This window comes from Corvus moneduloides, chromosome 3, assembly GCF_009650955.1.
Source record: "Corvus moneduloides isolate bCorMon1 chromosome 3, bCorMon1.pri, whole genome shotgun sequence".
NCBI classification, from domain to species: Eukaryota; Metazoa; Chordata; class Aves; order Passeriformes; family Corvidae; genus Corvus; species Corvus moneduloides.
The window spans coordinates 25,760,793-25,788,117 of NC_045478.1; the positions used below are offsets into that span (position 1 = coordinate 25,760,793).

Sequence of the window (27,325 nt, forward strand, 5' to 3'; positions counted from 1 at the left end):
CTCTGATTAGTTCCACAATTACAGATTTTCTTGTACCCCAACTTCAGAGACTTATTTTGCCTCCAGTTTTAACTTCTCTTGTTTTATTTTAACTAACTTTTGTCAAATGATAAAATACTTCATTTGGAGTCACCATACTAGTATTTCTATCCATGAGTTTTGAACTTTTTTAATAGTCAAAATTATCACTATTTATCTCGTAGACAATTTCAGTGCCAATAAAAATAGGAAGACTGAGAAACATAAAAACATTCGTACCTCCTGTTAGCATTTGTGAACATTTGCAAATACATTTGTCATTGTCTGCATCCTTTGTGCTAAAATCATTTCCTGGTTGGCTTATACTACTTATTTTGCCTGCTGTCCCAGTAAGTCCTTTAAGGTAAATCCTGTAGAAGTGAGAAATGGAAAAACAATTATTACGTGGAAGTTGATGGTAGTTGTCTGCAAAATAATGATGGAATAATTTGCAATAAATATCCTGTTCAAATAGTTTAATTCTTTTCTGGCCAATGTCCTGCTGTAAGATGTTTTTCAGCACAATGTTTTTATATGAACAGAAATGGTCAGCACAATATTCTAATGAACATGTGTTTGTTCATGTCGTATTAGAAGAAAACGAGAACAAGTAGATAGTAACTGTTACGATTTTTCATGTATTTATTAATACTGAAAGTACATTGTTGTACTTCAATGCAACAGCACATGCAATTTTTTTTATTAAGTTCAAAAGTTTATAACAAAACTGTTTTGATTCCTACTTTTGCTGTTAGGACAACACAGCAATTTAGCATGACAACCCCACATATATGAGGTAACAGCATTACCAAGAGTATTAATTATGAGCTAGTAAATTATATTTTAGAAGTTTCTCAGTATTTCCCTTTCCACTTTCCTAATGACTTATCCTTTTCACATCATTCATAAATTTTAGTGTTAACTCACCACAAGTATTTCAGTTTGCTTCAATTCCCTGGCAGGGTAAGCTTTCAGTGAGGCTGCTGCTGTTGGGATCTGCTTGCACGGGTGCCAATGGAATCTCGATGGGGAGAAACACAGGGCACTGAACCGGGCAGGGCAATTACACAGCTATTCCTGTGTTACCTTGAATTGGAAGGACTTGAACCCTCTACGGTGACTGTATTTCTGTATCAAATAGCTTGTGCTTCTCAGAGGTATTCTATTTGTTTAAAGAGGAGATCTGACTCTCTGAGGAGAATTACCTTGTCCCTCGATCAGTCTTCATCTTGCAGGTAATTCTCTGCTTATGACAGAAGTTTTCTTTGGTAGTTTAACAAATTATTTTAACCCATTTTATATTCCCTATTTTAAAATGTAATAAATTAATTAATTTTTATTCATTTAGGATCAGTTCATTACAGATTTTCTTTAAAATGTCTTTAAAAAAATTACTGGTTTTCCTTAAGATGAGTTCAAAATTATGTAAGCCAATTTCTAACATATATTGTATTAAAGGTTCCAAGTATAATGTATGAGCCTAGGCTGGGTCTTCAAATATCATTTGAAGTCTAATATAAACATAGTATTATTTACTTATTATTAATAATAAATTTTTTTAGGTACAGTCTAGTATAACAGAAGATGAGAGGCCGTGGATAGAAATTGAAATGAGATGTTCTGACTGGATATCAGAAAAACTTTTTACCATGAGGAAAGAAAAGTAAGTTGTTTCCCCACCTTTGGAGGTTATCAAGACCCAAATGAAAAACCCTGAGCAACCTGGTTTGATGTCATAGTTTGAGATCAGGAAGTTTGATTCAAACAAAGTCCATTCTGATCTCAGTTTACTATGAAGAAATTTCAGTTTTATGGCCCAACTCATAATCTTTCCAGCATTCAGAATGTATTAATTTTTTTAATATAATGGATCACAGAATCATAGAATTGTTTAAGTTGGAAAGGACCTTAAAGATCATCTAGATCCAACCCCTTTGCCATGGGCAGGGACACCTTCCACTAGATCAGGCTGCTCAAAGCCCCATCCAACCTGGCCTTGAACACTGCCAGAGATGGGGCATGGAAGATGTTCTTAACTGAATACTTTCTTTGTTTTTTTCTTTTTCATAATGTTAAATATATTCTTTAAACCACTCAGTTTTATGATGAATTCCTTGTTTGGTTGCATATTGTAATAAAATTGCTTTTACTATCTTAGTTTTCAGTAATTATATTTTAATATTGTAAATGGACAAGGGTAATCACCCATTTTGCAAAGGTTGCCTTTCTAAGTATTTTAAAGCATTACTTAAAAAAAAAAATCTCTGCTGTAGATTCTGACTGTTTCCAGATGAAAAAATATTTACTTTGGAGTTGAGACAACTAAATACTACCAAGGCATTAAGATCTAACGTTTTGTGGGGGACAGATGCCGATAGTTTTGAATTGCTTTGTTTGCATATAAGCCCTGAGTTGAAATAACAGCATCAGTTCTCTCAGGTGTCAGGTCGACTTTATTTACAACAAATAGTTGCTAGAGATCTTGGAGAAATTCATCTAAATGGAGACAATTTTTCTGTCCAGTCACCCAAAACTCTATGAATCCATAAGACTCTTACAAAGAAACATTTCATGGACCATGTAGTAGGAAAGCATCTGTTATACTGTGAAGTCTTTAGTTTCTTCTATAATAAATCAAACTATTTATTGCATTTACAGAGAGGCTGGTGAATGAACTATGAACTGCCCATATATTTCAGCTGTGGCTGATACCATTTCAAAATGTATAATGCTATGATACTATTTAAAGTGTATAATACTATGATAATATTTATATAAAGTATTTATCTAAAATTTGTATTATTTCTTATTTAAACCAAGAATTAAGAAGAAATTGTGAACCTTTACATTTTACAGGATTAGAGGATAAATAATAGGTCCATTAAATTGACAAGTTGTTGGTGAGTGAAATACACATTTACTCCATTTTCACAAGTAGGAGAGTTATTGAGAATCTAAGCCAGCAGGTCGTGGAAGGATAAGGCCACATCACCTCGGTGTGCTCTTTATGACAACAGAACAGTTCCTCGAAGTCACTGACAAGGAAAATCCTTGCAGTATAATTCATCTTAGTCATCCACCTTCTGGAAATGTATTTATTGCAGGGAATCAGGATCTGATAGCAGCTGCAGACAGGTTCCTATTGTCCTAATGACTGTGCACTGTCACCCTCTGTATTGGCACATGTATCCTATCTTATTCCATACTATCTCATTATCTTTGCATTTTCTGTGTAATTGGAAAATAATAATGATTTGTATGAAATAAGGCCATGCATCTACACAGTTTAGAAAGATTACTATCAGAACTTTTTTTTATTTAGATCTGATTTTTCCTGCTTACCTGTATTTTTGTTCTTCACTTGCTAGAGAGAAGTGGTCATACAATGAATATGCCTCATTTCCTTCCCAGTCTTTCAGGTGTATTTTAAGAACATAACGCTTCTGATTAGTCAGTTGAGAAACAAACTCATTTCCCAGCCAGTACTCCCCAGCAGGATCACCAAATCCCTGTAATTCAAGTTGTATATTTAAATACCTTTGTTTGGGTGGATTTTTTTCCTTTGAGTTTGAAATTATCACTTTATCAGTTTTTAAGTTTAATAGTTTTCAGCCTGTCAACTAAGAATTTTACTGTGTCCATGAGGGTTATTGATCTGTAATATTTCAAAAAATTGATTTCAGCAAGGACAACCTCAGGAATCTGAAACAGTGAATCAATATTACTTAGTAGATTTGGAGTAGTTTCTACTGTTGCCACTAGAAACACAAATATAAACAACTCAAAAATGTAGACAAATGATGGAACAGTTGATTAAAGAAAACTAAGGTTTCTCTTTAAAAACAAATAACACACTTGCAAGTCTGCTTAGGCAAACAACTTACACTCCTCTGACATTTTCTAAATGAGCATCTGAGGATAAATACAGCTTTTTAAAGTTGCTTACATTCTAAGGATGCTATTAATATAATTTTAGTATATTAGATTTCAAATAACAATAACAACTAATATTAAGGCTTCAGAGAACACTGTTTACCATCTTGTACTCTTTCCATGTCCGGTGGAAGTCCACACTGCCATCTTCTCGTTTCTGAATAACTGTCCAACCTCCTCCACCAGTTTCCATGTCACAGTAGGCCTACCAGAGTAAGCATGTAACAGCCTAAGTGCATGCATTTACAGTAAAACAAAACCAGAAATCATGTACTTTGCATAATTCTATATAGTGGCAAGTTGTGTGCAAAATATGAGTTAACCTAAAAATGCAGGTTTTCATAGCTTTCATATGAATCAGTTGTGGTTGTCCACAAAAAGATGTGATTCCTCAGTAAATATCACACTTAGCAGAATACCTTAACAAATTACACCTTTCACTTCTCTTTTTTGTGAGAGATCCATTCAAAAATCCCATGACTTGTCAGAGTATAGATACTGTTATATTCATGCAATGAGCAAACTGAAATACATTTTTATTACCATACTACATTCTTCAATGCCTTTGCAAATGATCTGACTCCAAAGTTAAATCTAAGTGTATTACCTGAAAGTTGTATCTTAAAGCCATGTTATTATACAGACTGCAATGAACATCTTCTGTGCTCGAACAAAAAAGTAACAACTATGCTTCCAAATATTCATAAATTACCTTTGAACTTACCAAGTTACTGCTAAAAATTTGAAAAGACTGACATGTAATAAGCAGTTCATTGAACTCAGTTTTAGAATACCCAATAAATGCATCCCTGGCACAGTAAAATTCAAGTTTATAGGTGACTTCTTCAATCAATCTCCCAGATTAAATTACTTTAGTGTCAGAGGTGAAAGGTAATACTGAAAGTGCCAATATACTGTGGAGGTGCTGATGGGAAAAAAAGCTTTTGAAAATGAATGGGAATTTTGGAGTGATGTTTGGGAGAAGTAGGGGATAAATTAAGAAGAAAATTTTGTGAATATTAGAATATCTAGTACAATTTTTCCTGAGAAAGGATTTCAAATTGTTGCATCTAATTCTGCTTTTCTGAAACTAACAGAACTTATAACTAGATGTGTGAAGTCAGTGGAGCTGAGCTGGTGTAAGACAGTACAGTGAAAGTCCAACTGAAGTCACTATCTATTTAAATTGCATGTTAGTATCAATACTATCTTTAAGAAAGATACTGAATTTCTTGTCAAAGTATTCCTGTTTGGAGAGTTCTCAGTTAATGTTTTCTCATTTGGAAGTTTAATTTTTTTGACCACTTTCTGCCAAGATACTGAAGTTCAGAGCCTTCTTCAGAATCACTTCACATCTTTGAAAACTTCTGAATTCTAGTTTGGGTATTAAACTACATTAACTTCTAATCTGTATTCTAGATCTTTCATCCATTAAGTCAAGTTGTGTCTTCTCATTTATAGTAGTATAGGCAAGATCTGACTTCTTACACTTTGATAGGATATTTCATCTGTAGAGTAATTAAATAAATAATTTTAAAATAAACTAGGCAAGTATTTCATTATGAATTTTGATGTTTCCTTCTTTGTTTAACAGTTCTCTCAGTAGTCTTACTTCTTGCCTAACTGCTGCTTGTCACAACATGCCTATAAAATTCCCCAAATTATGACTGGGTGACACTGAAGCTGTATGTCTTTTTCATCATCTTCTATGGGTGACTGTCTTATCAGTGTTAGCAGTTAGCAGATTTGAGCTCTTTGAATTGTTAGACATGCTGGAAATTCATTGAAAAAGTATGACTTCAGAGAAGCCAGTTTCCTTTTGTCCTGTGGTAGTGTTATATGTGTCATTTTGGGAAGTGAAGTGTGCTCCTTACTAAGTTTTCAGTATAGCTGGCTCTTTTAGGGTATGTGTATTGCATGTATGTTGTACACACGCATATATATTTATATAAATCAAACAGAGTATTTATAATTCAAGCAGTGTCATATATACACTTGAAAGGCATCAGACCTTTGAAGGGAAAGAAAGTCTTTAGAGCTGCAAATATCAAATATATTGGTGTTTCAATAGGCTGTAGCACACTGGAAATCCAAAGTCCATACTGTACTTTAAGCATGCAGTAGACTTTTTTAACATCAGAGAATCACAAGACATTCAGTTGGAGATTTTTAGGGAAGATAAAATAAATAAGGAAAAGAGTTGGATAAGGGATTACTTTTTAAAGTGTGTCTTGTGAATGGAATTTAATTGAAAGCAGCAACCTCATTTTATACTGATGTATGCAATTCCTTACACCTCAAAGCCTGTTTTTTGTTTGGCTTTACTAACATCTCAATTTAACGACTGGTAAAAATTTGATAATAGCATATAAATTAATTTAGTAAAAAAAAAGAATCCCTTCAAAGGAAAGTCTGAAGATAAGGTATTGTAAGTGAAGATCAATCTGTTTTAGAAGGCTAACTCATGATGTGTAATGTATATGTGAAAACTAATTTCCACAGAGGGCTATAGAGGGATACTAGGAAGGGGCTAAAGCAGATGCAGATACTCTTTTTAAACATCAAAACAAGTTAAAAATCTGATTTTACAATGATCAAATATCATTGGTTGTAGATAAAGTTGTTGACTCCGAAGCTTAACCCCACTTAAAAGAACAGTATAAGCAGCCAGATGGAGACTAGAACTGTTTCACCCTTCTCTGATATATGCAGTTTTTAACTATATACAGTGGAAGGCCATGTATCAATTTATTTGAGCCATGGGTTCAGTCTGATATTGCTATTGTAGATGTTAATTGATGGTTATTGAATGTTACATGCAATTTCCCTTATGCCTCTTGTCTAAATTTCAATTTAGTTGGAATTGATACTTTGAGAAATCAGTGCCTTTAAATAGCACTTTATTTTGTTCTAATGAGATTAAAATAGAAATAATAAATGGTTCTGAATGTCTTTCATAAAATATTCCTGTTACAGGCAGTATCCATTTTTTTAAGTGAATGGTAAGACAACTAGCTTTAAGAGACATTATAGATCCTTGAGATAAATGCTGGGGTACTGCAAATTTGTTCCCAAAGAAAAAAGCAACTCACTAGGAACTGAAAAACGTAATGAGAAATTGAAGAAGAGATGACCATAAAAATCTCATGTAGATTTTTCTTACCAGTAACAATTTTTAAAAGTATATGTAAATTTGGGAGTATAATTTTTCCACACCAAAATAATTTCATGTCAATCAAGTCTAAGTCTTTCACTTAACACTCATTACTAGAACAGAACTTTTCTGACCTTTCAACCTATTCTAGGTTTTATATTCAAAAGAAAGATATGTAACATTTCATAAAACTAGTAAAAATAGATACCAAGATTAGGCAGGCAGCAGGAGTCTTCAAATAGATGCCAAAAAGAATAAAGAGATTAGCCTCTCAAGTTACAACAAATTGGAACGGGCAGTTATTTGATGTGTCTTGTGAACTGCTTCAGTACTTACAGTTCTAGCAGCTGTAGCACTGTAAGAAGATATTTGGGGTGTTTTCAGACCTACTTTGAGAATGTTAAGGCTCAGGCTGAGATATCAGTATAAAGAGCCACTGCAGTTTTTATACCAAAGCAAGTGCAATATCCACATCTTTGCAGTCACCCTGCTGGCTGTTGTCTGAACACTTTGGAGTTATTATGTTCAATGATTTTGTATTCTGCTATCTCTGTCTCCTAGAGATGTGACTAGATAAGAACTACAATGTAATTGGTTCATGAGGTTGCTGTATACATAAAACTATTGACTTTTCATAGTTTTGCCTCTGCCATTTTTCCTTGTGTCAGCAATATTTTGCTGTTTTTATTCAGTGTTTTTAAAAGGGCTTAGCTTTTGTCCTGGTACAGAACAGGAAAGTTTGAAAATATTAATGGAATTAAATAATTGTTTTCCTCTCAGTTGTCATATGCAATTCCTTAGTTTTGGATTATGATGGGAGACAAGTTAGTAATGTGGGATCGGTTACAGATTACACAGAAGTTGTTTATAAGCCTGTTGGGAGGTCAGAAGGTGTTACAAGAGGAAAAGATGAAAACATAAACAGCAGTGCAGCACTTTTGGCAAATAAAAAAGGTCACTCTGTTTCCTGGTCTGAGTAGCCATCCACATCATAAACAGTTGAAAATGCTGTAACATGTTGATTATCCCTAAACCTTCACTTCCCTTGACAACTCCTCTTATGCATTCATATTTGTACAAAAAAATCAGCATCAGGTTAAAACTTTTTAGTCTCTTATTTTCAGTGTCATACGGTAAGTAAAACATTCCCTATCTTTTTCTATCTGAAATGGACAGAATAAGATTTAAATTCTTTCATATTATTAAATGGCTGATTTAATACTAAGTGAAATTATTACATTTTAACTATGTTTTTTAACCTAGCAAGCTACCAAAATGGGTATTTACATAAAGTATTTTGAGCCTTCATATTCAAATGTAGAGCATTTAATATCTTATAGTCTAGGGAATTTGTACTTTTGTGCTTTTGAAAATGCAGTGTTAGTGTTTATGACATAAATTTTTCATTCTGTAATACATCATGCACTTGTGTCTGCTTTTAGAAAATATGCATGTTCTATATACTATATTTGACAGTAAAATTAAAACCAAAGATAAAAGCTTGAGACAAGTAATAGTAAGGGATCCAAGGAATGTAAAACTTCCTGAGATGTCTAACAAAGACTGCTGCATTCTATTACTCTAGAGATTCAGTAGCTTTCCTCTCCTTTAGATTTTAAAATTGTGATTGTACATATCTATGCTATTAGATGCCATTCAGCTTCATGTGTAATAAAACACTTCATTGCATCTTATGTAACTAATTTTCTTTAGAAATGGATGTATTTAGACTAGATTATTCCAAAGGAAAACCAGCTTTTTTTTTTTTCCCAAGAGAAGCAGACTCTTGAATAATTTCTCTAGAGCATATCTACAAAAAAATTGCAAGTTTTATCTGTTGTATTTTATAGATCTTACCCAAACAAATTGCTTATTTCCTTTAGCTGAGCGCTTTGTAAGTGTAAAGATCACAGTCTGGCTTGGGCTAAATGAAGTTCTGGCACTTCAAAGGCTAGTCACCAGTGAACTTCATTTCTAAACCTTTGCTTGAGAAAAAAAATGCTTTCTCTATCTTCACCAATTCCTTTTCCACATTGCACCTCTTTTTTCACTGCTTTTTTACCTTTTTTGTTAATTTTTATGATGGAATAAAGTAGACCCTTAGGAATTCCATAAAATATTTCCTTCTCTTGTGTAAAGGAAATATCTACAGTAGAAATTAGAAAATAAAAACATCAGGAAATTATTTAGTGTTTGTCTAAGAAATATATTATTCATATGTCCCTTAGCCTCCTCAGCCTGCTATGCCTTCATCATCTGAGCCCCACTCCTCCGAATGCTCACTCCAGGTTTTTTGGTTCTTTATCCTCACAATCCACCTGGGACGTTTCTCTCTTTCAGATTCTATTGATTGTTTCAACTGAATTATACTGTCTGAAGCTTTATCATTTTATTTACTTCAGCAGATGGAACATCTCTGTGAGGCATCCAGGTTATCATCCACTGAGTGCCATTTTTAGCTCAAGGTCTCTTCTACAGAGGTATGAGATACTGCTTTAACTTAAATTGACATTGAAGTTCATTTCAGTTAAACACATAGGGGAAAAAATATCCATAGAGAAATTTAAACTGATCTAGTGAAACCACTGCAAACTCATCTGTTATAATAAGCAGTAGTAGTATTTTCCAGAGCAGTATTTTCCAGAAAAGTCCTCTCTGTTAGACAGTATCTAACTGTTAACCTAGTTGTTACACAAATGTCCTTAAAACTCTCTGTTACAAAGAACTGAAACCCATACATGAGTCCAGTACTAGTAGATTGCTTTCATGAGTATAAATCCATGAGTAATCTTCCATGCCCCTGACTTTACCTCCTTTTGCCACCTGAACAGCCTTGGGCATATGAAGGAGCTAAGAACTTAGAGGAGACAGGAGTCTGCTGATCATGCAGAGCAACTCTGTTGGAGTTACAGATTTTATAAAGAAATTACAGTATCTTATTGATTTAATTACATTAATTATGTGGAGGAAAAGAGTGGAATTCTGGCATGATGAAGCAAACAACAAAATGTTATTAATTTAACTGAGCCAAGATTTCACCTGAAGGACTTTTTCTTCCTGTGAGATACTCAGATCTAGGAGTGATGAAATGCTTATAAAAAAACTTGGTAAGTAGTAAACTTCATTGTTAACTAGCCTTTAAAATAGCATATTTGCCAGATCAAATAACTTTTAACATGCAGTATGCAGCTCTTTATAGTCATCCTACCTTCTTCTCTTGTGCAGTGTTTGAAACTGTTAAAGTGTAGATTCCACTTGTTGTCAGTCCAGATTTGAAAGCTTCAGCACAGTCTTTGAAGCTGATCTGCTCCTCTTTGGCTATGAAGTTGTTTTTAGCTGTTAAAAATACAATAGAAATTGAAGGCATTAAGAGGAGATGAATGAAAGTTACTAAGAATCATTTTATGGTCTAATTGGCTTAAAGCAGTTCCAAAAAAAAGTCTGACCCTGGAAGAAACAACAGATCAAGGTACTTATTATGTGTGTTGATACTTTGTATCATTTAGAGACATTATTCTGATAGGACTGTGGTTGTTTGATAGGTTGAAAAGTGCCAACACTTATTAATATGTTGAATGAGAAAACTCAAGGTATTGCATCTCATTCAGTTGAACAGTTTCTGCTTCCACTCATTGCCCTTGCTGGACTCCTACATGCATTACAACCTATGCATGCATTGACTACTATTACATACATAACTAAGTAGCAAATGATTATGTTAATAATGACTTTTGGCCAGTAGTCTAATATTGTGAAATGAGTTATGAAACCTTTTATAATGCAGCAGTCTGGTGGAACTACCCTTTCAAAGTTTTAAGCTATTTTTTTGCCCCTGCGCTGAGCAGAAACAACTTTGTATGTACCAAGCTGAAGCTTGGTAGCTCAGCCCAACTTACTAAAGAGACATACCTTCTGGAATTCATTTGTGTAAAAAATACATTTTCACATGTCTAAGCCTTCTTATTCAACAGAACAATCTAAGGCTCGTCTTTTTGTTCAGTTCTTTATTAACTATGGAGGTTGGAATTTCCTGGCATTTTGCCTGCTGACTGATATTTCATATTTGACCCTTTTGGGGTTGGTTCTGTGTATTTTCCCTTTTAATTTAATCTAACAATCACAGGCAGTTACTACAAAGGTTTAGCTGCCATACAAATACATGCTTATATTACAGTTGCTTATTATGTTCTTTTAAGCTTGCTTATTCATTATTTACCTGTTTAAGTGCTTTGCCTTAAATAGAAAAATAACACATTCAGTGTTTTAATTGCTTTTCCACACTCTATTGTTTGCATACTGTCTTAGAAGCTTTCCCTGCTAATTTTGTCTTTTTGGCAAACACTCATTATTTTTTCCACTCTGGGTTTAATGGTGCTGTAGCCAACATGACTTTGACTTGTTTACTTATTTGTGCACTAGCATAGCAGATAACATCAGCAGGAACATGTACAGCTTTGGTATTTAAGGGAATAGCGTCAGTTATTAAGAAAAAAACTTGGAATTTACTTTGCTTAGAAAAACCTAAAATAACATATAGGACAATACTAAAAGTGAGGACTTCCAAACACCCTTTTCCTTATCTGTGATCCACCTTACAGTAACGTATCATAGACCACCTGTATTTTAAGTTGTAACGCAAACTTTTAAATATTTTTCCCAGTATTTAATTTTGAATCCTTTTTAGGGGTTCTGTATGCTTGTGTATCTTCAGCCCTGAGAACTTTACAGGCAAATGTGACAGATTCTAGGGTCTTTTAGAACAGCTTCTTAGTTTGTCCAGGTTCTATATCAGACATGAAATTCGGGGCAGGGAATGTTTAAATCCTGTATAGCCGTAACTTTCAGTTTATGGCTTGTGTGGGTTTTTTATGGAGCACATGAATCTGCATGAATCTGGAAGCTCTGCTTGGTGGCTATGATTTGTTGCAGGGTTATCAGGCATTTAGGGGTGAGATTATTGCCTATAAAGTTTTCTAGGCTGAGGGATTTTTAGGATGAATGAGGAAACCTTGGTGAAGAACTTTTGGGAGTACCTGCTGCCCTGGCTTGGTGCTTTCTTGTTTTGAGGGCTAAAAACTCTGCCTGTGCTGATTCCTTTGCCTTTAGTAGCCACTATAATTCATCCTTTCTTTGTTAAACTCCATGTGCATAGAGCAATGAGAGGTGGCAGAAACAATCTCTGTGAGCCAGGAAGAAAAGTTGCAGGCCTACAATATGCAGTTTCACCTAGATATATGGTTAAGGGAGTGTATGTTGCCATGTATATGGATGCCATGTGAGATGAATGATACTTGGCAGCTCTGTATTTTGTTGAACCACTGGAGAATTGGTTCAACAAAATAGAGAAGATAAGCAAACTAGAGAAGATAAACAAAATGTTGAAAAGAAATCACATAAACATGGCTGTTTCTCCCACTCCCCTAAAAAGTAGGTTAATTAACTCAGATGCAGAATTCAAGGCAAAGAAATACAGACTTTGTGAGAAGCAGAAGTGTGTCAGAACTAGTTGTAAGACTTTATAGGTACTAATGGACACAAATTAGGAAATAGCACTGAAATAATATAGGCATGTCTGCTTTAACTTACAGTTTGGTGTCGATATCATGGTAAGCAAGCTATGAACCGTCTCCATCAGATCGTGTTGCTGTTTTTGCAGAACTGAGTTGTTTACTGTAGCTGTAACTAACTGTTTTTCTAGTTCTTCTATAATAGAATTCTGTCTGGCTACTAGGACTTGAAGCTGATCTTTTTCATCTTTTATTGACTTCAGCTGAAGCATGTGCTTGTCTTCCATCTCAAGAACTCTTTTTTCTAGAAAGCTAAATAAAAGATTACAGTTAGGCTCTCCAGAAACAATTCTGAGCTGATGTCAAGGGAATCAAGCCTGCTATATAAATTTCTTTCTTCATAAACACTCGACTTCATTCTCTGATGCTATGCATGCAGTAGACAACTAAATGAAAGTTTAGTTTGATACATATGCTGTCATTTATTATATAAGCGCACAAATAACATTATCTATTACAGTGTGTATTGCAGGCTTTAAAAGTATAATAATTGGGTGTTTGATAATTCAACATTCTTAAAGGAAAGATAAGTGACTGAGTTCTCATGGGTTTACCCTATTAAAAGATGAAACTTATTTGAAGATGTAACTATGAACTTTCCAAATATCCTATAATTATAATAAAATATATACTTAACATAAATGCCATAAATGTTATGGCATTAGGACAGGGAAATGTACAAATAGTTACCTGAAGATGTGTTACCTTTCTCCAGTTTTGGAGCTGGTATTATTAGGGAACTGCCTGGGAACATTATTTCTCTGCTAATTGTTCTGATATAGACTCTGAGAAAGCTGATGTTAAAAGATGCATAGCCAGAAGAGAGAAGTTCACCTAAAATCCATCGCTGTTACTGAAAAAAATAATCCTGAACCTTATATATAATTATGTTTCAAGTGGACTAGCTCAATGCAGATTGTATTTTGTTAGGTGAGAAACAATGCTTTTGTGTTTTATATGGATGTTACAAGGGTAGTCTATAGTCTGATGAGTTCAACACCAAAAAACATGACCTTTTAAAAATCAGTATTTCCTTTGCTTTCCATTTGATAAGGATGCTTGTTTTTCTTAAGCTGCTAGATTAAACCTTTAGGGAACGTATATAAATGTAGTAGAGTAGTGAACAAAAATGTCAAAACATGTCTCCTGGGTTTCTTAAGCTAATTCTTTCAAAGAAAAAGCACTTTGCACATATGGTTCTCATTGAAAAACTTGCTTTGAAGGAGAAAACTTACTGTTATTGCTGCTTTTATATTTCTCTAAAAGCAATAATAGTAAACTATTTATTGCCAAAAGTAAAATAAGACTGTGGTGATATGGAAATGAAACTAGCTGAAAAAAGGTATGAGCCTTTGGACCACAGCCAAGTACAGAAAAGGATAGGAGTAATAGTTGTATATTGGTCAATTTCGAAACATTGACTCTTAAGGAACGTTGAATATGATTAGTGTTTTATTTTTCTCACTACATTAGATAAAAATTGTAGCAATTACCTGGTTAATCATTAGGATAGCTGTGTACTACATGGAAATCAAATTTTGGAAATGTGGTTACACTCAATTACTTTGAATCAGGTTACATCAACTTCATCTGGATAAGTCTAAAGAAGAATATAAATTGGGTACAACTGAAGTACTGTTTCAGTTTTAGCTTTAAGTTCCTCACATAAAGGAGAACTTTAGATAGTGAAGAACAATATATAAACAATGCAAGAATAAACCTGTGTGAATCTCCTATGCTTTAAGTAATATATGACCTTTGTAATGAGTGTGGGTAACACTTTGTAATGGGTTTGAGCTTGTGTACCAACCCTTATTTTCCTACTTGAGCACATTTGTTTCTAAAACTGTTAAAAGGGCACTTAATGGAGTAGTGTTTTATTGGGCTATGCAAACTTACCTGTTTTTTTCTTGCAATTTAGTTATCTCATTGGTCTGATCTGAAATCTGTCTTTCTAGTTTGTTTGTTGAAAGAGAGTGTTCCAAAAGCTGAAGTTCAAGTCTGGTTGTCTGGTTTAATACCTAAAAAAAATTTACAAAAAAAAATACTTCTTTTAAAAATACTTCTTTTAAATAAATTGTAATTTTGTTACGTTGTGAAATCATGCAAGTCTCTATGTGCACCTATGATTAAAAAATATTTTTCAACACTTAATTTAGGCACAAATAATCGTACAATCAGAATGAAGAAGAATACACAGAGTTACACTAATTTTTTTATTACACTACCGTATATCATTGGGAATATTTCAGTAGTATGCTACATTTCTGACAGGAGAAAACTGATGAAAGTTACTATGTACTTTAGCTTTGTTGTTATACCTTCCCTTCTGTTATGACAATTTTTATTTCATTACTGGAACTATCATGGTTGTGGCTCAAAGAATGAGTTGTTTTCTCCATCTGGTGTTGAATGTAAGTCTCTCACTGAAATCTTGGCCCAGTCCTGAAATCACTTGGTAGGTCTCTCCTAGCTATTTTACTCAATCCCAAATTATATCTTGAAGTGTTTATCATGTGAACCACACTTTAGTCAATTCATTCTTTGCATTTTAATATTACCTGTTCTCTATGTATTGTTTACACTTTATTTGCATCTTTAAATGAAGAAATGCATATACTAGGAAACATGGAAGATACTTTATGCTTTGTATTGGATTGCATTACTTTGAGGCATGTTTTCTAGAAATATTTTCTCATTGTTTTAGAATTGCTTTTTTTAATTCAACAGAATTTGGCTTTTCTTGACAGGAAGAATAGATTACTCATGTCCTTCATGTTAAACAGTTATTCAGGACATGATTTCACACTTAAGTGTAATTGAAAACTATTGCCAAAAGTAAGTGTCCTTGAGAGAGCAATTGTTTGGTTAATTTCCTTATGTTGCTAATTAAGCCTTAACCCAGTCACCAGTAATTTCAAGCAGAGAAGGAAAGTTACAGTGATGATTTTCTTCCTCTAAGCAGAAAATAACTGAGTAATTTCCATAAAGACATTACTGTGAATGAATAAATACATTCTCTCAACATGTGCAAAATATTAGGCTCCTGAATAATGCAATCAGAAAATTGAATTCAGTATGACTAAGAGCTGTGAATTATCAGTTTATCAAAGAGTTCTCAAAGTCTTGGTTTAGGTTAAAAAATATAATTTAATTCCTTGGATGAATTCTACAGACAGTAAAGTGTCTAACAAGGATTTTAGGCTTTGCATACTTTTTTATATTATACAAAATGTTATGTGCTGCATGATATATCCATTATGTGTTTTGGCAATTATAGATCTCCATCTTTCTACCATGTCTGCAAAACTACAAATACTTACCGCTCTACATTGATTGGACTTGTCCTTCTACTAATATCTGCATTCTGTTTAACAGAATGTCTTATTGTACTTAATGCTATTCAATTAAAACCCCTTTGTTTTTGTTTGAAGTAAGTTAAGAAATGTACAGTATACAGGTTTACTTCTATGTGAATATACATTTCTAGCAGCCTCCTAATTTCATTTTTTTTGATTCATCTCAGATTTGTTTATGTATGCCTTTGTTAACCACAATACAGTGCATTGTGCTGGAAATGAACCATTATCCCACTTAGAGTATCTGTGAAAACATTAATTAAAAAGATATCGTTCTCTTGATAAGTTTAAAAAAATAAAAAAGGAAAGATTCAGTTTAAAAAAGCAATTAAGCTGGTAAATGGAACAAAGACATTTTGAAGAGACTCGTTTAGCTAAGACCTGGTGATGAGAGGGTTGTATAAAAGCACATTAAGACCCAATGGATGCCTGGATATAGTAGTTTTAAATACATTCTCTTTAAAGATTAATTTAACAATTGTCTTTCTCGACTTAAAATACTACTGTAATGAAAATCACTCAAGTGACAACACTGGGCTTGAGATGAAACTATGTATTTCCAAATACTAATGTTTCCTTAAGCTGGCTAGAGCTGTGGGTGATAACGATTGACTTCTAATTGTTGAACAGAAGCGTGTAATACCAAACAGTGTTAAATGTATAGCTGTAGTATTTGGGAAGCAGAAGCATTTTTAGGTTGAAATTCTTTACTTACTTGTGCTTCAACATCTGTTAATTTGCGGGTCTGTTCAGCTGTTTGATTTAGCAAGTTTGTGCCTATTTCAATCATTACTGCAGTCTGGTTCTGCACTGCAGTTTGCTGGATCTCTACCATTTCTTTCTTCATACTGTCTTGGATGTAATTCTCAAGCTACATGGGAAAGGAAAGAGAGAAGATAGTTGCATTCTTTAAATGTTGGAAAGGGGGTAGTACAGTAAGCCTGCTGGCAGCCTTGCTAAACAAATTTGGTCCTTGTCTGTTATGTATTTATGTTAAGTTTCCCAATGTTAAGCTCTGTGAGAGGAAGACCAAGTGTGACAAGGAATGTGTGGCCACTTGTTTTCTAAAGGCAGGAATAGAGATTTGCAGGAGGTAGATAGTAGGTACAGTGGTGAGAGTGCTTGTGGGCACTTGGAAGCCTTTCTGCCCTCGTGCTCCCACCATTGTAACCATCAGAGGAGTTTCACCAGCTTTGGCAGCGATGGGAAATTTTTAGAAGATAAAAGTTTAGGAGTTTAGTCATCTTCCTGTATTTACACTTAACTATTTTAAAAGCATTTTTCATCACATGACTAGAAGTCAGAGAAGAGGTCAAATGTCATTTAACACTGTTATGTGCACATTTTTATCAGGGAGAATTTCAAATAAAGACACAAAACAGTAGAAAAACCTATAAATACTTTAAATGCTTAATATTAAGGAATGCAAAAGTTGTTTAAAAGACTTGACTCTGAAGTAATTTCTGTCTAAACTAATAAGGCTTTTTTAGTAGTCATTTTATAGCAGAGTACCCTGCTTTCAAGGGAAGTGATGAGAAAATAAGTAGCAAGGAGAAAATTAAAGTAGCCTTTTGCATAAATCTTTCTACCTATCTGGATTCTGAAAAAGCAGTCTGATTTTTCATCACACTTCTTTACTTCTTCTCAGTAATTGCAAATATTTCCTATTTCTTTAATGTGTCATTGTTTATGTTTCAATTCATAAAAGTCCAGGCCACAAGACTTCATTTTTTTCCATTGCCTGAGGAAATTTGTAGAATCAAACTGCTACTTCACTCCGAAACTGTTTTAGCAAGGGAACCATAATAAATTTTGAGCTTCTTGCTGTACCTACAAGGAGGATACTAGCTAATAACAAATAGCTAGTGTCATTAAGCACAAATGGTAATACATCACCAATTCCTAAACTAAGTAAAATGGTAAAACAGGTTGATATCTCGATTTTTTTAAAAATACTATTTTGATAGTGCTATCTTGATATGAATGATGTCTTGTGGTAAGGAGACACTTTGAACATTATTTTACAGCTACTTTCCGTATCAGTGAGGAAAAAGCATCTTGTGATTTAATATTCTATAAACCACTATTCAGATAAAACCATTCCACTTCCAACCAGCTAAAGATCAATGGGCAGATCTATCAGCTTTGAATATTTAATAATTCCCCCTTAAATATTACTTGAGCAAGGACTGGGTTAATTTTTTCATACTCCACAGTTGTTTTTTAAAGGTGGCAAAAGAAGAAAACATATTAAAAAATAAAAACCTCTAAAACTGGTAGTATATGCTGACGTTTGAAGTGACCATTATATCTTGATGCCCAGTGTGACCAAACTGTCAGAGCAGTATTTGTTCACTCCAGTCTCCCCATGCAGCTGGTGAACTGCAATGCACAACAGGGAGATTTCTGACTTGGCATAAGCTTTGACCCACATCTACTGTTCTGCTCCATAAGCGTACTTACTTCTCAAGTGTACCACAAAGATTTAAAACTAGCCTTTAGGCAGCCTCTTTGCATAATGATCTTTTTGAATATAAAAAGTAAACATACAATCAACTGGGTTTTGGCATAAAAATTTAACAGGGGTATCTTCAATTGCCATCATACTATGGTAATTAGAATTGTTCACTATTCATAGGGCTGATTCTTAAATGTTACCATTTGCTCCAGGCTATTCCTCATTTTCAAAAGCTTCTCCAGACAGAGACAAATCTAATTTGACCAAACATGTTGGACTGGACATCATTATAGATAACATGAAAAAAAACTTTGCTCAAATGCAACTCTGTTAAAAGAATATGTAGGGAGATCTCCAGAATGCATTTTATTTGCCTCAATGTCACAGTTAAGTACTGAAATCTTTATCAAGATCAAGGATATGGCCTCACCTGACAGATTCAATGCATTGAAAATGTTGCATCATCTTTAATTTAGAAAAAAAGGCCCAAAAATAAAAAGAAAGACAGCAATAATAGATCAACAAAGAAAGATTGTTCGCAAGCTTTGATTCTTTCATTAAGTAATTGTGGATATTTAACCTCATTCTTCAAGGTTCCTTGTTCACCAAAGAGAGAGCAGAATGAAAATCTGAGCAAAGACATCTCTGCATATAGGATTACAGAACTGCATGGCTTCTTTGAAAATGTTATCGCTGAAAACACACTACTAGAAAATTAGTTAATTCTGGGCTTAAAGGTAAGGTAAACATTTTATGGTAGGCTTAGGCAATTGCCCAGTTCAAACACACAGATGTAAGGTTGCTCCGAATACAGTACGCAAAACCCGTGATTACAGTTGAAGGCATCTGGTGGTTCTGGTTGCCAGATTTTTATACCCCTTGTCACTGTGCTTGCAACCTTGGAAAGCAGTTTTGTTTGGACACACAGATCTGCATTTTCATAATTTATCTTATTTGAATATCTTTAAGTGTAAGTGTATCTCCAAGTATCTGATCTCTTTCAAATAATTTCTCATTTATGTGGGGAATTCCCAATCACTGAAATATACTCTTGACTCCAGTTTAAGTTTGTCTTCACATCTGTTTTTCAACTTAAAAATATTAAATATGTAATTTAGGGAATATGGTATCTGTGCTTGATTCAAAGCATGAAATGTGAACACCAAAAGGGATTTATATTAAGATTTAAAGCCAGTTTCATTATCTGACATTTATTCTAATTTAGATCAACATGAAGCATCAAAATTATAATGACCTATTAAGTGGCTTTGGAGCTTCTTGTGGCTTTTTCCCTTAAAATTATACAAAGCATGATTACATAAAACCCTTCTGTTTTTTCCTTCATATTCACTAATCCTCGCCCACTTTTGTACATTCTCTGCATGTACACATCATAAAATCTCTTTTCCTGACCTGAACCAAGATACACATTGATCCCTCTCTGCTTATTTCCCCTCTCTCATCATCACACAATGGAAAACTGTAGAAAGTAGCACTTTGTACAACTACAACTTCCTAATTTTTTTTTTAGTGGCGGATGCTTACTTTCATCTTTCTTCAAAGAGGAATAAAAGAACGACTTTCATCAAAAATGCCGCACCATCTCCCACTGACCTTAGTGACAGCAGAACATGTTCCCACTGCATACCCTGGGCAAGTAAGGCCCTTGGGTTTCCCTGAGAGGGTGGTGGAACACGGGCTCCAGTTCCCACTGCCACAGCTGAGCTACACTGACAACACTGAGGATTAGCAGCCATTTTGCAAGACTGCAGTTCTTTGTGGCACATTTCTTTGTAGAGTACTATTCATCAGCTCCTGCCAAGGAGCCTCCTTCCTTTGTAAGCAGCAGCACACTCAGAGTTTCTGAAGGAGGAAGAGGTCAAAAAAAGGTTTAAAAGAGGGAAGGACACAGGAATGAATGACTCAGTCCCCATCCATCACTTGGGAAGCTTGGCAGTTTGGTTTGAACAGCATGTCTGTCTTCTTCAATATTTTGCTCAAATTTGGAAGGTGAAACGGATTATTTGCCAGATTCCTCCTTTGCCACTTGGCTAGTTATGGTTTAATCTCTTTTTAATTCAAATAGTATTTGGCATATAAGAATTGAGTTAACCATGATTACATTATTGTTATTTTGAACAAAGTAAATGTTAAAACCTAATAGCTGACTATTAGTGATGCATCTTCTTTCAGGAATTTTGCTTTTGAGGGAGCAAGTCAATCAATGAATTCTATCTTAAAGATAATACAAGGGAGAGGGAATATTTGAAAGGAGGAATAGTTAGTTGATAGCATTTCAGTGATTTTTCTTGGGATTTTTCCATTAAACATTCTATCTTTTGTGTAAGAATTTGGCTGGCATGTATTCTTGAACAAAGTAAATATAAAAATGAAAGCACAGATGGGAAAAAACATGTCTTAAAGTATGCTTAAATTGCAAAAACAGCTGGGAAAATTGAAATACTTTCACAGTTAAGATTTGTTATAGAGTTATAGTGATGCATTTTTAGAGAGAAAAAATTCTCTAAGGTCATCACTTTGGGGCTGTGTCCTGCTTTATTACTTCAAATCATATAAAATCATAAAATTTGATGAAAATACTTCAGCTAAGTTGCCAGAAAAACAAGGACAGGTCACTAATATTGGAGCACATTCCAACACATTGCTTTTATAGCCAAGACTTTTTTTTTAAACAAGCTTTAAATTGGCAAGAAAGAAAAGACAACATGTAGACTATGCACTAAAAGAAGTATGTTTTCTAACTATTGGCAGAGATAGTATTATTCCATTATGAAGGATTATCAATACTCAGTTAAATGAAAAGTCTTTCTGATTGTATAGTTTGTATCCATGTTACAGAATTTTTCAAAGCTTCAGCAACTTACTCGTGCACTTTATAGACATTTGACTTACCATTATTTCCCTTTTAAGTTATGAATGATGTCTTGCATTTGTTCTTTGCTGCCAAATGTTTAATTTATACTAATTAAACAGTCACGTTCATGGCAGCATTTATGCTCCATGAATACATACATCCCTCTTTTGCCAAATGCCACCCCATATAAATGGTACACATAGTACTGGATGCTTGTTCTATTTTATAGAATTTTTCAGTTATTGGAGCAGGATTTCCAAGTAAAGTTTGGTGATTTTCTTAATGTTTATAGTCTGATTCTATCAACTCTAACATTTATTTTCAGCAAGAGGTAATGTTAATCGTGAGTTTCTATGTAATGCTGTGTCCTATGTGAACAGGTTGTGTTACAATGCATATTGCATGCTTAGTCATCCAATAAAGACACAGAGAAAACTGCAGGGCTAATGACACATATGTAGTGATTTCCCTCTACCTTTTGTTTTGGATTTACAAAAGTGGAGTAGATCCTGTAGAAAACCTAGCAACAAAAAATACATTTACAGTTAGGTACCTTTTAAATATGCATTGAAGCTACAGTTTGGCATACTGTAAAAGCCTGGGAAGTAAGGAGTTAATGCATTGTTATGCCTCAAACGCTGATGGCTATTCAAGTGGGCAAATAAGAACAGGATGTGGCTGGAAAGAGGGACTGTTGGAAAGTAGAGCAGCACCTTTCTGGAACCCACTTCCCTGTTCTGGTCCATGGTGACATAAAGGACAGCAGATGTGCAGAAATAGGATCAAGAATCAGGCATGAGCTGTCAACTTAGGGTCAATCCAGTAGAGGGGGATCAAGACCATCAAAAGATCTTCAAAGACCCTCAACCCATTTCCAGAAAGGTCCAGAAGAATGGACTGCATGTGCTCACTTATTTACATGAAGAATGAGAAACCTAATCCCAGGGGAGGAAAACTTACCTATAAAATGATCCCCTGACAAAGCCCGGGTGGCACCAGGACCTTGGACACCCTATTGGCTGGATCAGTGCTGGACCCAGAACTGGTGATCCCCTTTCCTCTCCTATTTCTCTTTATAGGAGCAAACATATTTCCGTGCCAAGTGTATCGTCTGTTAATAACATTTTGTGCGCGTTTTTCTTTTGGACCCTTTTGGCTCTTGCCACTCTATTTTGACCAAAGGCATTGAGGAATTTTACATGCTCCCTTCCGCGAAGGAGTGAGATGTGGCACATATATTAAGTTGTCAAAAGCTTTGAGTTATGGTTCTCACATCCCTAATAAAAATGTCCTGTGCTTTATTCAAAACTTACCTTAGCAAATTTAAACCATTGGAGTTTAATTAGCCCTTCCAATACCTGTGATCATCATCCTGGTACTTTATGCACTAAGATGTTCATTATACACACAGAAGTGAGCAAAATGGAAAAGGTACTTAAGCATCCATAATCAGATTTGCTTAGTTTTAGTAACAGGAAAAAGTAAGAAAACTGTTGAGTCTCATTAGTTCCTTTGGGAATACTTTTTCAGAGTGTAGATACTTCTATACTTCTATAGATGCTTCCTGCTTCTTATACTCCAGATGTCTTCAGGTATCTTTAACCTAGTAATGCTTGGTCTTAGTTGTCCTGCCCATTTTTCAGAGTGGCAGTGTTCTTTGGATTATGGCCATATCTGATTTCTTCATAAGTCATCTGAAGTAGAATTTAGCCCATAATTTGGAACATTTTTTTTCAAATGTTGTGCCAATGTGCAGTTTTCTGACTGTAAAAGGTTATCCTTATATGCCACAAAAGACTTAAGTTTCTCATTCACAGATACATTTTTTAATATAAAGACAAAAATATAGTTTTTTCAAAGACTATTTTAACAGACTTAATTTTCAATTAAAATACTAAATATTTAAATTGTTTCTTGTAGTATAATTGAAGCCTGTACATTTAGAAGGGTTTTCTTGGGATGAGCCACCTTGGATCCTACTGGACATGGGTAACAGTGAAATGTAATGTAGTCTTTAAAAAAGAAGAAAACACTGTCTCAATCACAGCAGTTCACATAGGCAGTATGTAGTATTTTACCGACATACATATGCTACCCATGCTCCTTAATGTGCATGTATGTAACCATATTGCCAGGTGCTCCATGTGCACCTGTATTTGTGTTTCCACATCCCTATAATGTATTGGTGTTATGAAGGCAAAATACTGTCAAAATTTCAATTTTGCAGACAGTTTTGTTCTTTTTAAAATAGCTTTTCATACTTATGTTCAGTCTGTCAATGTTGCTACTGCTTAAAGTCAGAATGGAAATAGAAGAATGACTACCCTTTCCAAGAGTCATTTATCTTGACAGACCTAAGGGAACACATTTTTAAGGGCATTGCATCAATCCCCATCAATCAGACCTTAAGCTATTTTAAATCAGCTTTTAATAAAATAATTTATTTCTCCATGTTTTCTGGAAGTAAGGTATCAATTTTAGGAGCTTATCAGTACACTGCAGAAATAAAAAGGAATCATGTCTCAAAAAGAGACATTTAAAATCGCCTTTTTTTTTCCCCTAGAGCAGGAAGTCCCGATGGTCTACAAGTTGTTTCTCAAGGGAGGGAAAAAAATCTTTTGGGAATGTATATGGGAATGCCTGAGATGTCTCTACGCTATTAGATTCCTACATGCCCCATCAAACATGTCTGCCTGTCCAGACCTCCGGCTAAGATTTTTCTCTTATCTCATTTTCCTCTCAGCAAACAAAAGGTGAAAGTAACAGCATAAATGAATGCTATCTGGAAGTGAGCTGTGATTTACTGGAAAATATTCAAGCTAAAATTGTGTAATAAAATACTGAAAATTTAAATGCTAACCCTTAAAATAGTAAATACAGACTTTAAAGTAAATGATATGCAGATGGTTCTGGTAGGGACACTTGTGCACTAACTGGAAGCTTACCAACTTATTCTCCTGTCTGATTACATTACATTTAGAGGAATTTTTATAATTTATACTTGCTAGCAGAAGAAAAAATTCCCCCCCTCCTTTACTGGCAAAACTGTATTTAAATAAAAACTAAATTTTCATTAATATAACATGAAGCAAAATGTATTAAATGTCTTCATTTTCTATGCAAATATTTATGAAGAATGACTTTCATTCTGTGTTCTTGAATGGAAGTACTTTGTACCTAATTCTAAAAGTTATTACACCATGATTGTACTTTCTACTGTATGTTTTGAACTAACTATGAATGTTAAAATCCAAGTGATGATGTAGAAAAAGCAAAGGAGCACATATGAAAAGGGAAGAGACTCTGACAGCTGAAACACTCCCAAAGGCTGTCGTAGAGTTGATCTCCCACCATTCCAGACACTGAGCTTATTTTGTACACCTAATACTACACTACTGCTTTCCTACCTCCACATGTGTTTTGTCATTTGGAGGATGATGTGAGTGGGTTCTTTGTACTATATATGATGCATGTACTTTCTGTGGTGCATTTTTAGGGAGTTGTACATTAAACTGCAAATGAAAAATACTCTTTTCAAAAAAACGCTGTTAATGGAAACTAAATAGTCAACTTGACAAACAGCTTAACAGTGTGAATTTCTATATAGCTAAGTAAATAATTTTAAAAAACCAAAATTTAGCAAGAGTAGCTTCAAAATTAAAATCAATCATTTGGTAATTACCCATACTCATTAAGAGTTAAGGCTGTTCATTAAGGCGGTAATTTAAGATTCTGGATCGCCATTTTTCAGGATCATAGCTAAGTGGTATTTCTCTTCAAAATCAGGGAAGGAATTCATAAAGTTCCCATTAGTCTAAAAATAAAGAATAAATAAATAAATAGTGTGAGTCATGAATGGCGTTTTCCCGAAGTTCAGTAGCGCTGCAGCCAGGAAGACAAGAAGCCGGTGATGCTTCTGCCATTCACTGAAATGCATATAAATATTCTTCATTATACACAACAAGCCACCAATACTCAAAATTAGGATTCCTTATTTATAAACAGTATAGGAAATACTGCTAATCAATATTTAAATTTTAAATACTATGTTATGGCATTGTGCTATTGATGCCTTTTCCTGGTCTTAAAATCAAGAGTCAGACACGGTTAGAAGGGGAAAAGGGATTTTACCTTGGGATTTATTTTAAGGATCCTTAGGTGCACACATCCAGGTCATGTGCATTGAGATGCACCCCCCAGAGTCTATCCCCCCCCAGCATTGGGTATAACATTATAGGTCTTACTAATTAGCATATCTATCAAAGATACCCCAATGAGAGGCTCAAGTGAGCCCCCCTCCCCAAGGAACCTTCCCCTGGATGGTTCTATCTTGGTTTACAGAATGTGTTCTGGAGAGGACCTTGGGGTCTGAGGCACACTGATCCCTAACTACGAAGCTTCTAAAATGTTTAGTCTCTTAGCTTGACAAACAAGTCCAAGAATGTAGGCAAAAAGCACTAGGAATACAGAAGTTGTAAAAAGGTATAACAGGGGTATAAAAGAAAAGGCAAAAATCTTCATGGTATCACTATAATTTCACAAATCGAATATCCAAACTTTCTGGAGATAAGCCTACATGTTTTCAATCAGATTTTGGACTTGCATGCTGCCATTAGGGAATCAGGACTATACAACATCAGTGTAAGGACGAGATTCTGCCCTACAAAGATGACATCTGAATAAACACTTGCTATCCCAGATCTCAATAATACTTTCTCATTTATGTATTTTTTCCATTCCACTGAGTAATAGGCAGCTGAAATAAAATTATTCTCAGATATGCTGGTGACATTTTTCATGAAAAACATTGTCCATGTAGCCTCATAAACTTTACAAAATATTTAGCAAATGTATCTGTCACAGTTAAAGCCATTTATCTTTTTTATCTCAACTTACAATATCACGTGGTTTTTTACTCTTCTTTCAACTGGACAGTCTATTTTAGAGAATAGCTCATGATGTGGTGAAGCAAATCAGATTTCAAGTTTTTGACGAAATATGAAGCAAATTCCACTTCTCAAAACATGTTATTGGGGAAGTGAAAAAGAGCTAGGCATTTACAGTTCATTCTCAGCATTGCTTTCTAGGGAAGCAGTCATCTTGCATTCCATTTCCAACCAGAAGGAAGAATGATTTGGAATTCAAGGATCAAACTAGTTAGGAAGCTATGGTACACAATTAGTCCATTTTGTAAGCTATAAAACTGAGTGTCTCCAGTTTCAAAGCTGTGTTCACAGAGCATCTTTCAGCATGACAAAAATTAGATTTTTTTTTTTAAGTTCATGGGTTAAGGAAACTGAAAGCATTTTAAGTAGTTCTTAAACTTTGCAATATACTGGCATCTAATTATAGTTTATTGAGCTTTTATAAGACCTTTTTCTCGTAGAAGAAGCCTCAATGATGCTACCAAGTGACAACCAGTCATTTCAGCTGAAGGCCTGACAAATTTTGAATGCTTAAGACTTTGGGGAAGCACATGTCAGCTGCTGTATTCAGTCTTGAAGGACTAAATTTCTTTACTGAGAACCCGTTCACTGATTTTGGAGAGGGGGAAAAGAAAGTAATTTCTGCTCAAGTACTATAGCTCTTTTTTTAAGACGTGCTGATCTTTCTCACTACTGTTTCCATTGATAATATGTTATATGGACTGGGGAGGTGGGGTGTCTAGCTGCTACATTTACATCACCAGCTTAAAAATTCCTCACTTGCTGGACCAAACCTTTCAGAGAACTTCCCAAAGGTTTCCAAAACACTGGGCGGGAGAAGCAGGACCCAAAAACCAAACTGGCCTTAACTGTGACTACAGAAATCACGAAAGGCTCCCTGAAATAAGAGAAGCTCATGTGGTCACCTCTGCTTAGTTAAAAAAATGAGCATCCTTGTATGTTCTTGTCAAATGCTGTTTATTTATTTCTCTGAACTGTTCCATTAGCCCAGTTAAGGGTCTTTAATGCAAAAGCT

General features: G+C 34.5%; 2 protein-coding genes across 3 annotated transcripts in view; one reads left to right on the forward strand and one right to left on the reverse strand.

Annotated features, from left to right (window-relative positions):
- The window catches only part of MCPH1 (microcephalin 1), a 131,798-nt gene that overhangs the window by 54,311 nt on the left and 50,162 nt on the right, over positions 1–27,325 (forward strand).
- ANGPT2 (angiopoietin 2) overlaps positions 1–27,325 on the reverse strand; it is a 45,488-nt gene that overhangs the window by 3,207 nt on the left and 14,956 nt on the right. The window contains exons 2-8 of one of the 2 annotated variants that reach the window (XM_032104604.1): positions 16,747–16,902; positions 14,572–14,693; positions 12,692–12,924; positions 10,314–10,441; positions 4,055–4,156; positions 3,361–3,527; positions 259–389 (exon numbers count right to left, since the gene is read on the reverse strand). In XM_032104604.1, the coding sequence (XP_031960495.1) occupies positions 259–389; positions 3,361–3,527; positions 4,055–4,156; positions 10,314–10,441; positions 12,692–12,924; positions 14,572–14,693; positions 16,747–16,902 (1,039 nt within the window). The remainder of the gene's footprint in view (positions 1–258; positions 390–3,360; positions 3,528–4,054; positions 4,157–10,313; positions 10,442–12,691; positions 12,925–14,571; positions 14,694–16,746; positions 16,903–27,325) is intronic. The other variant, XM_032104606.1, reaches the window with a different exon arrangement.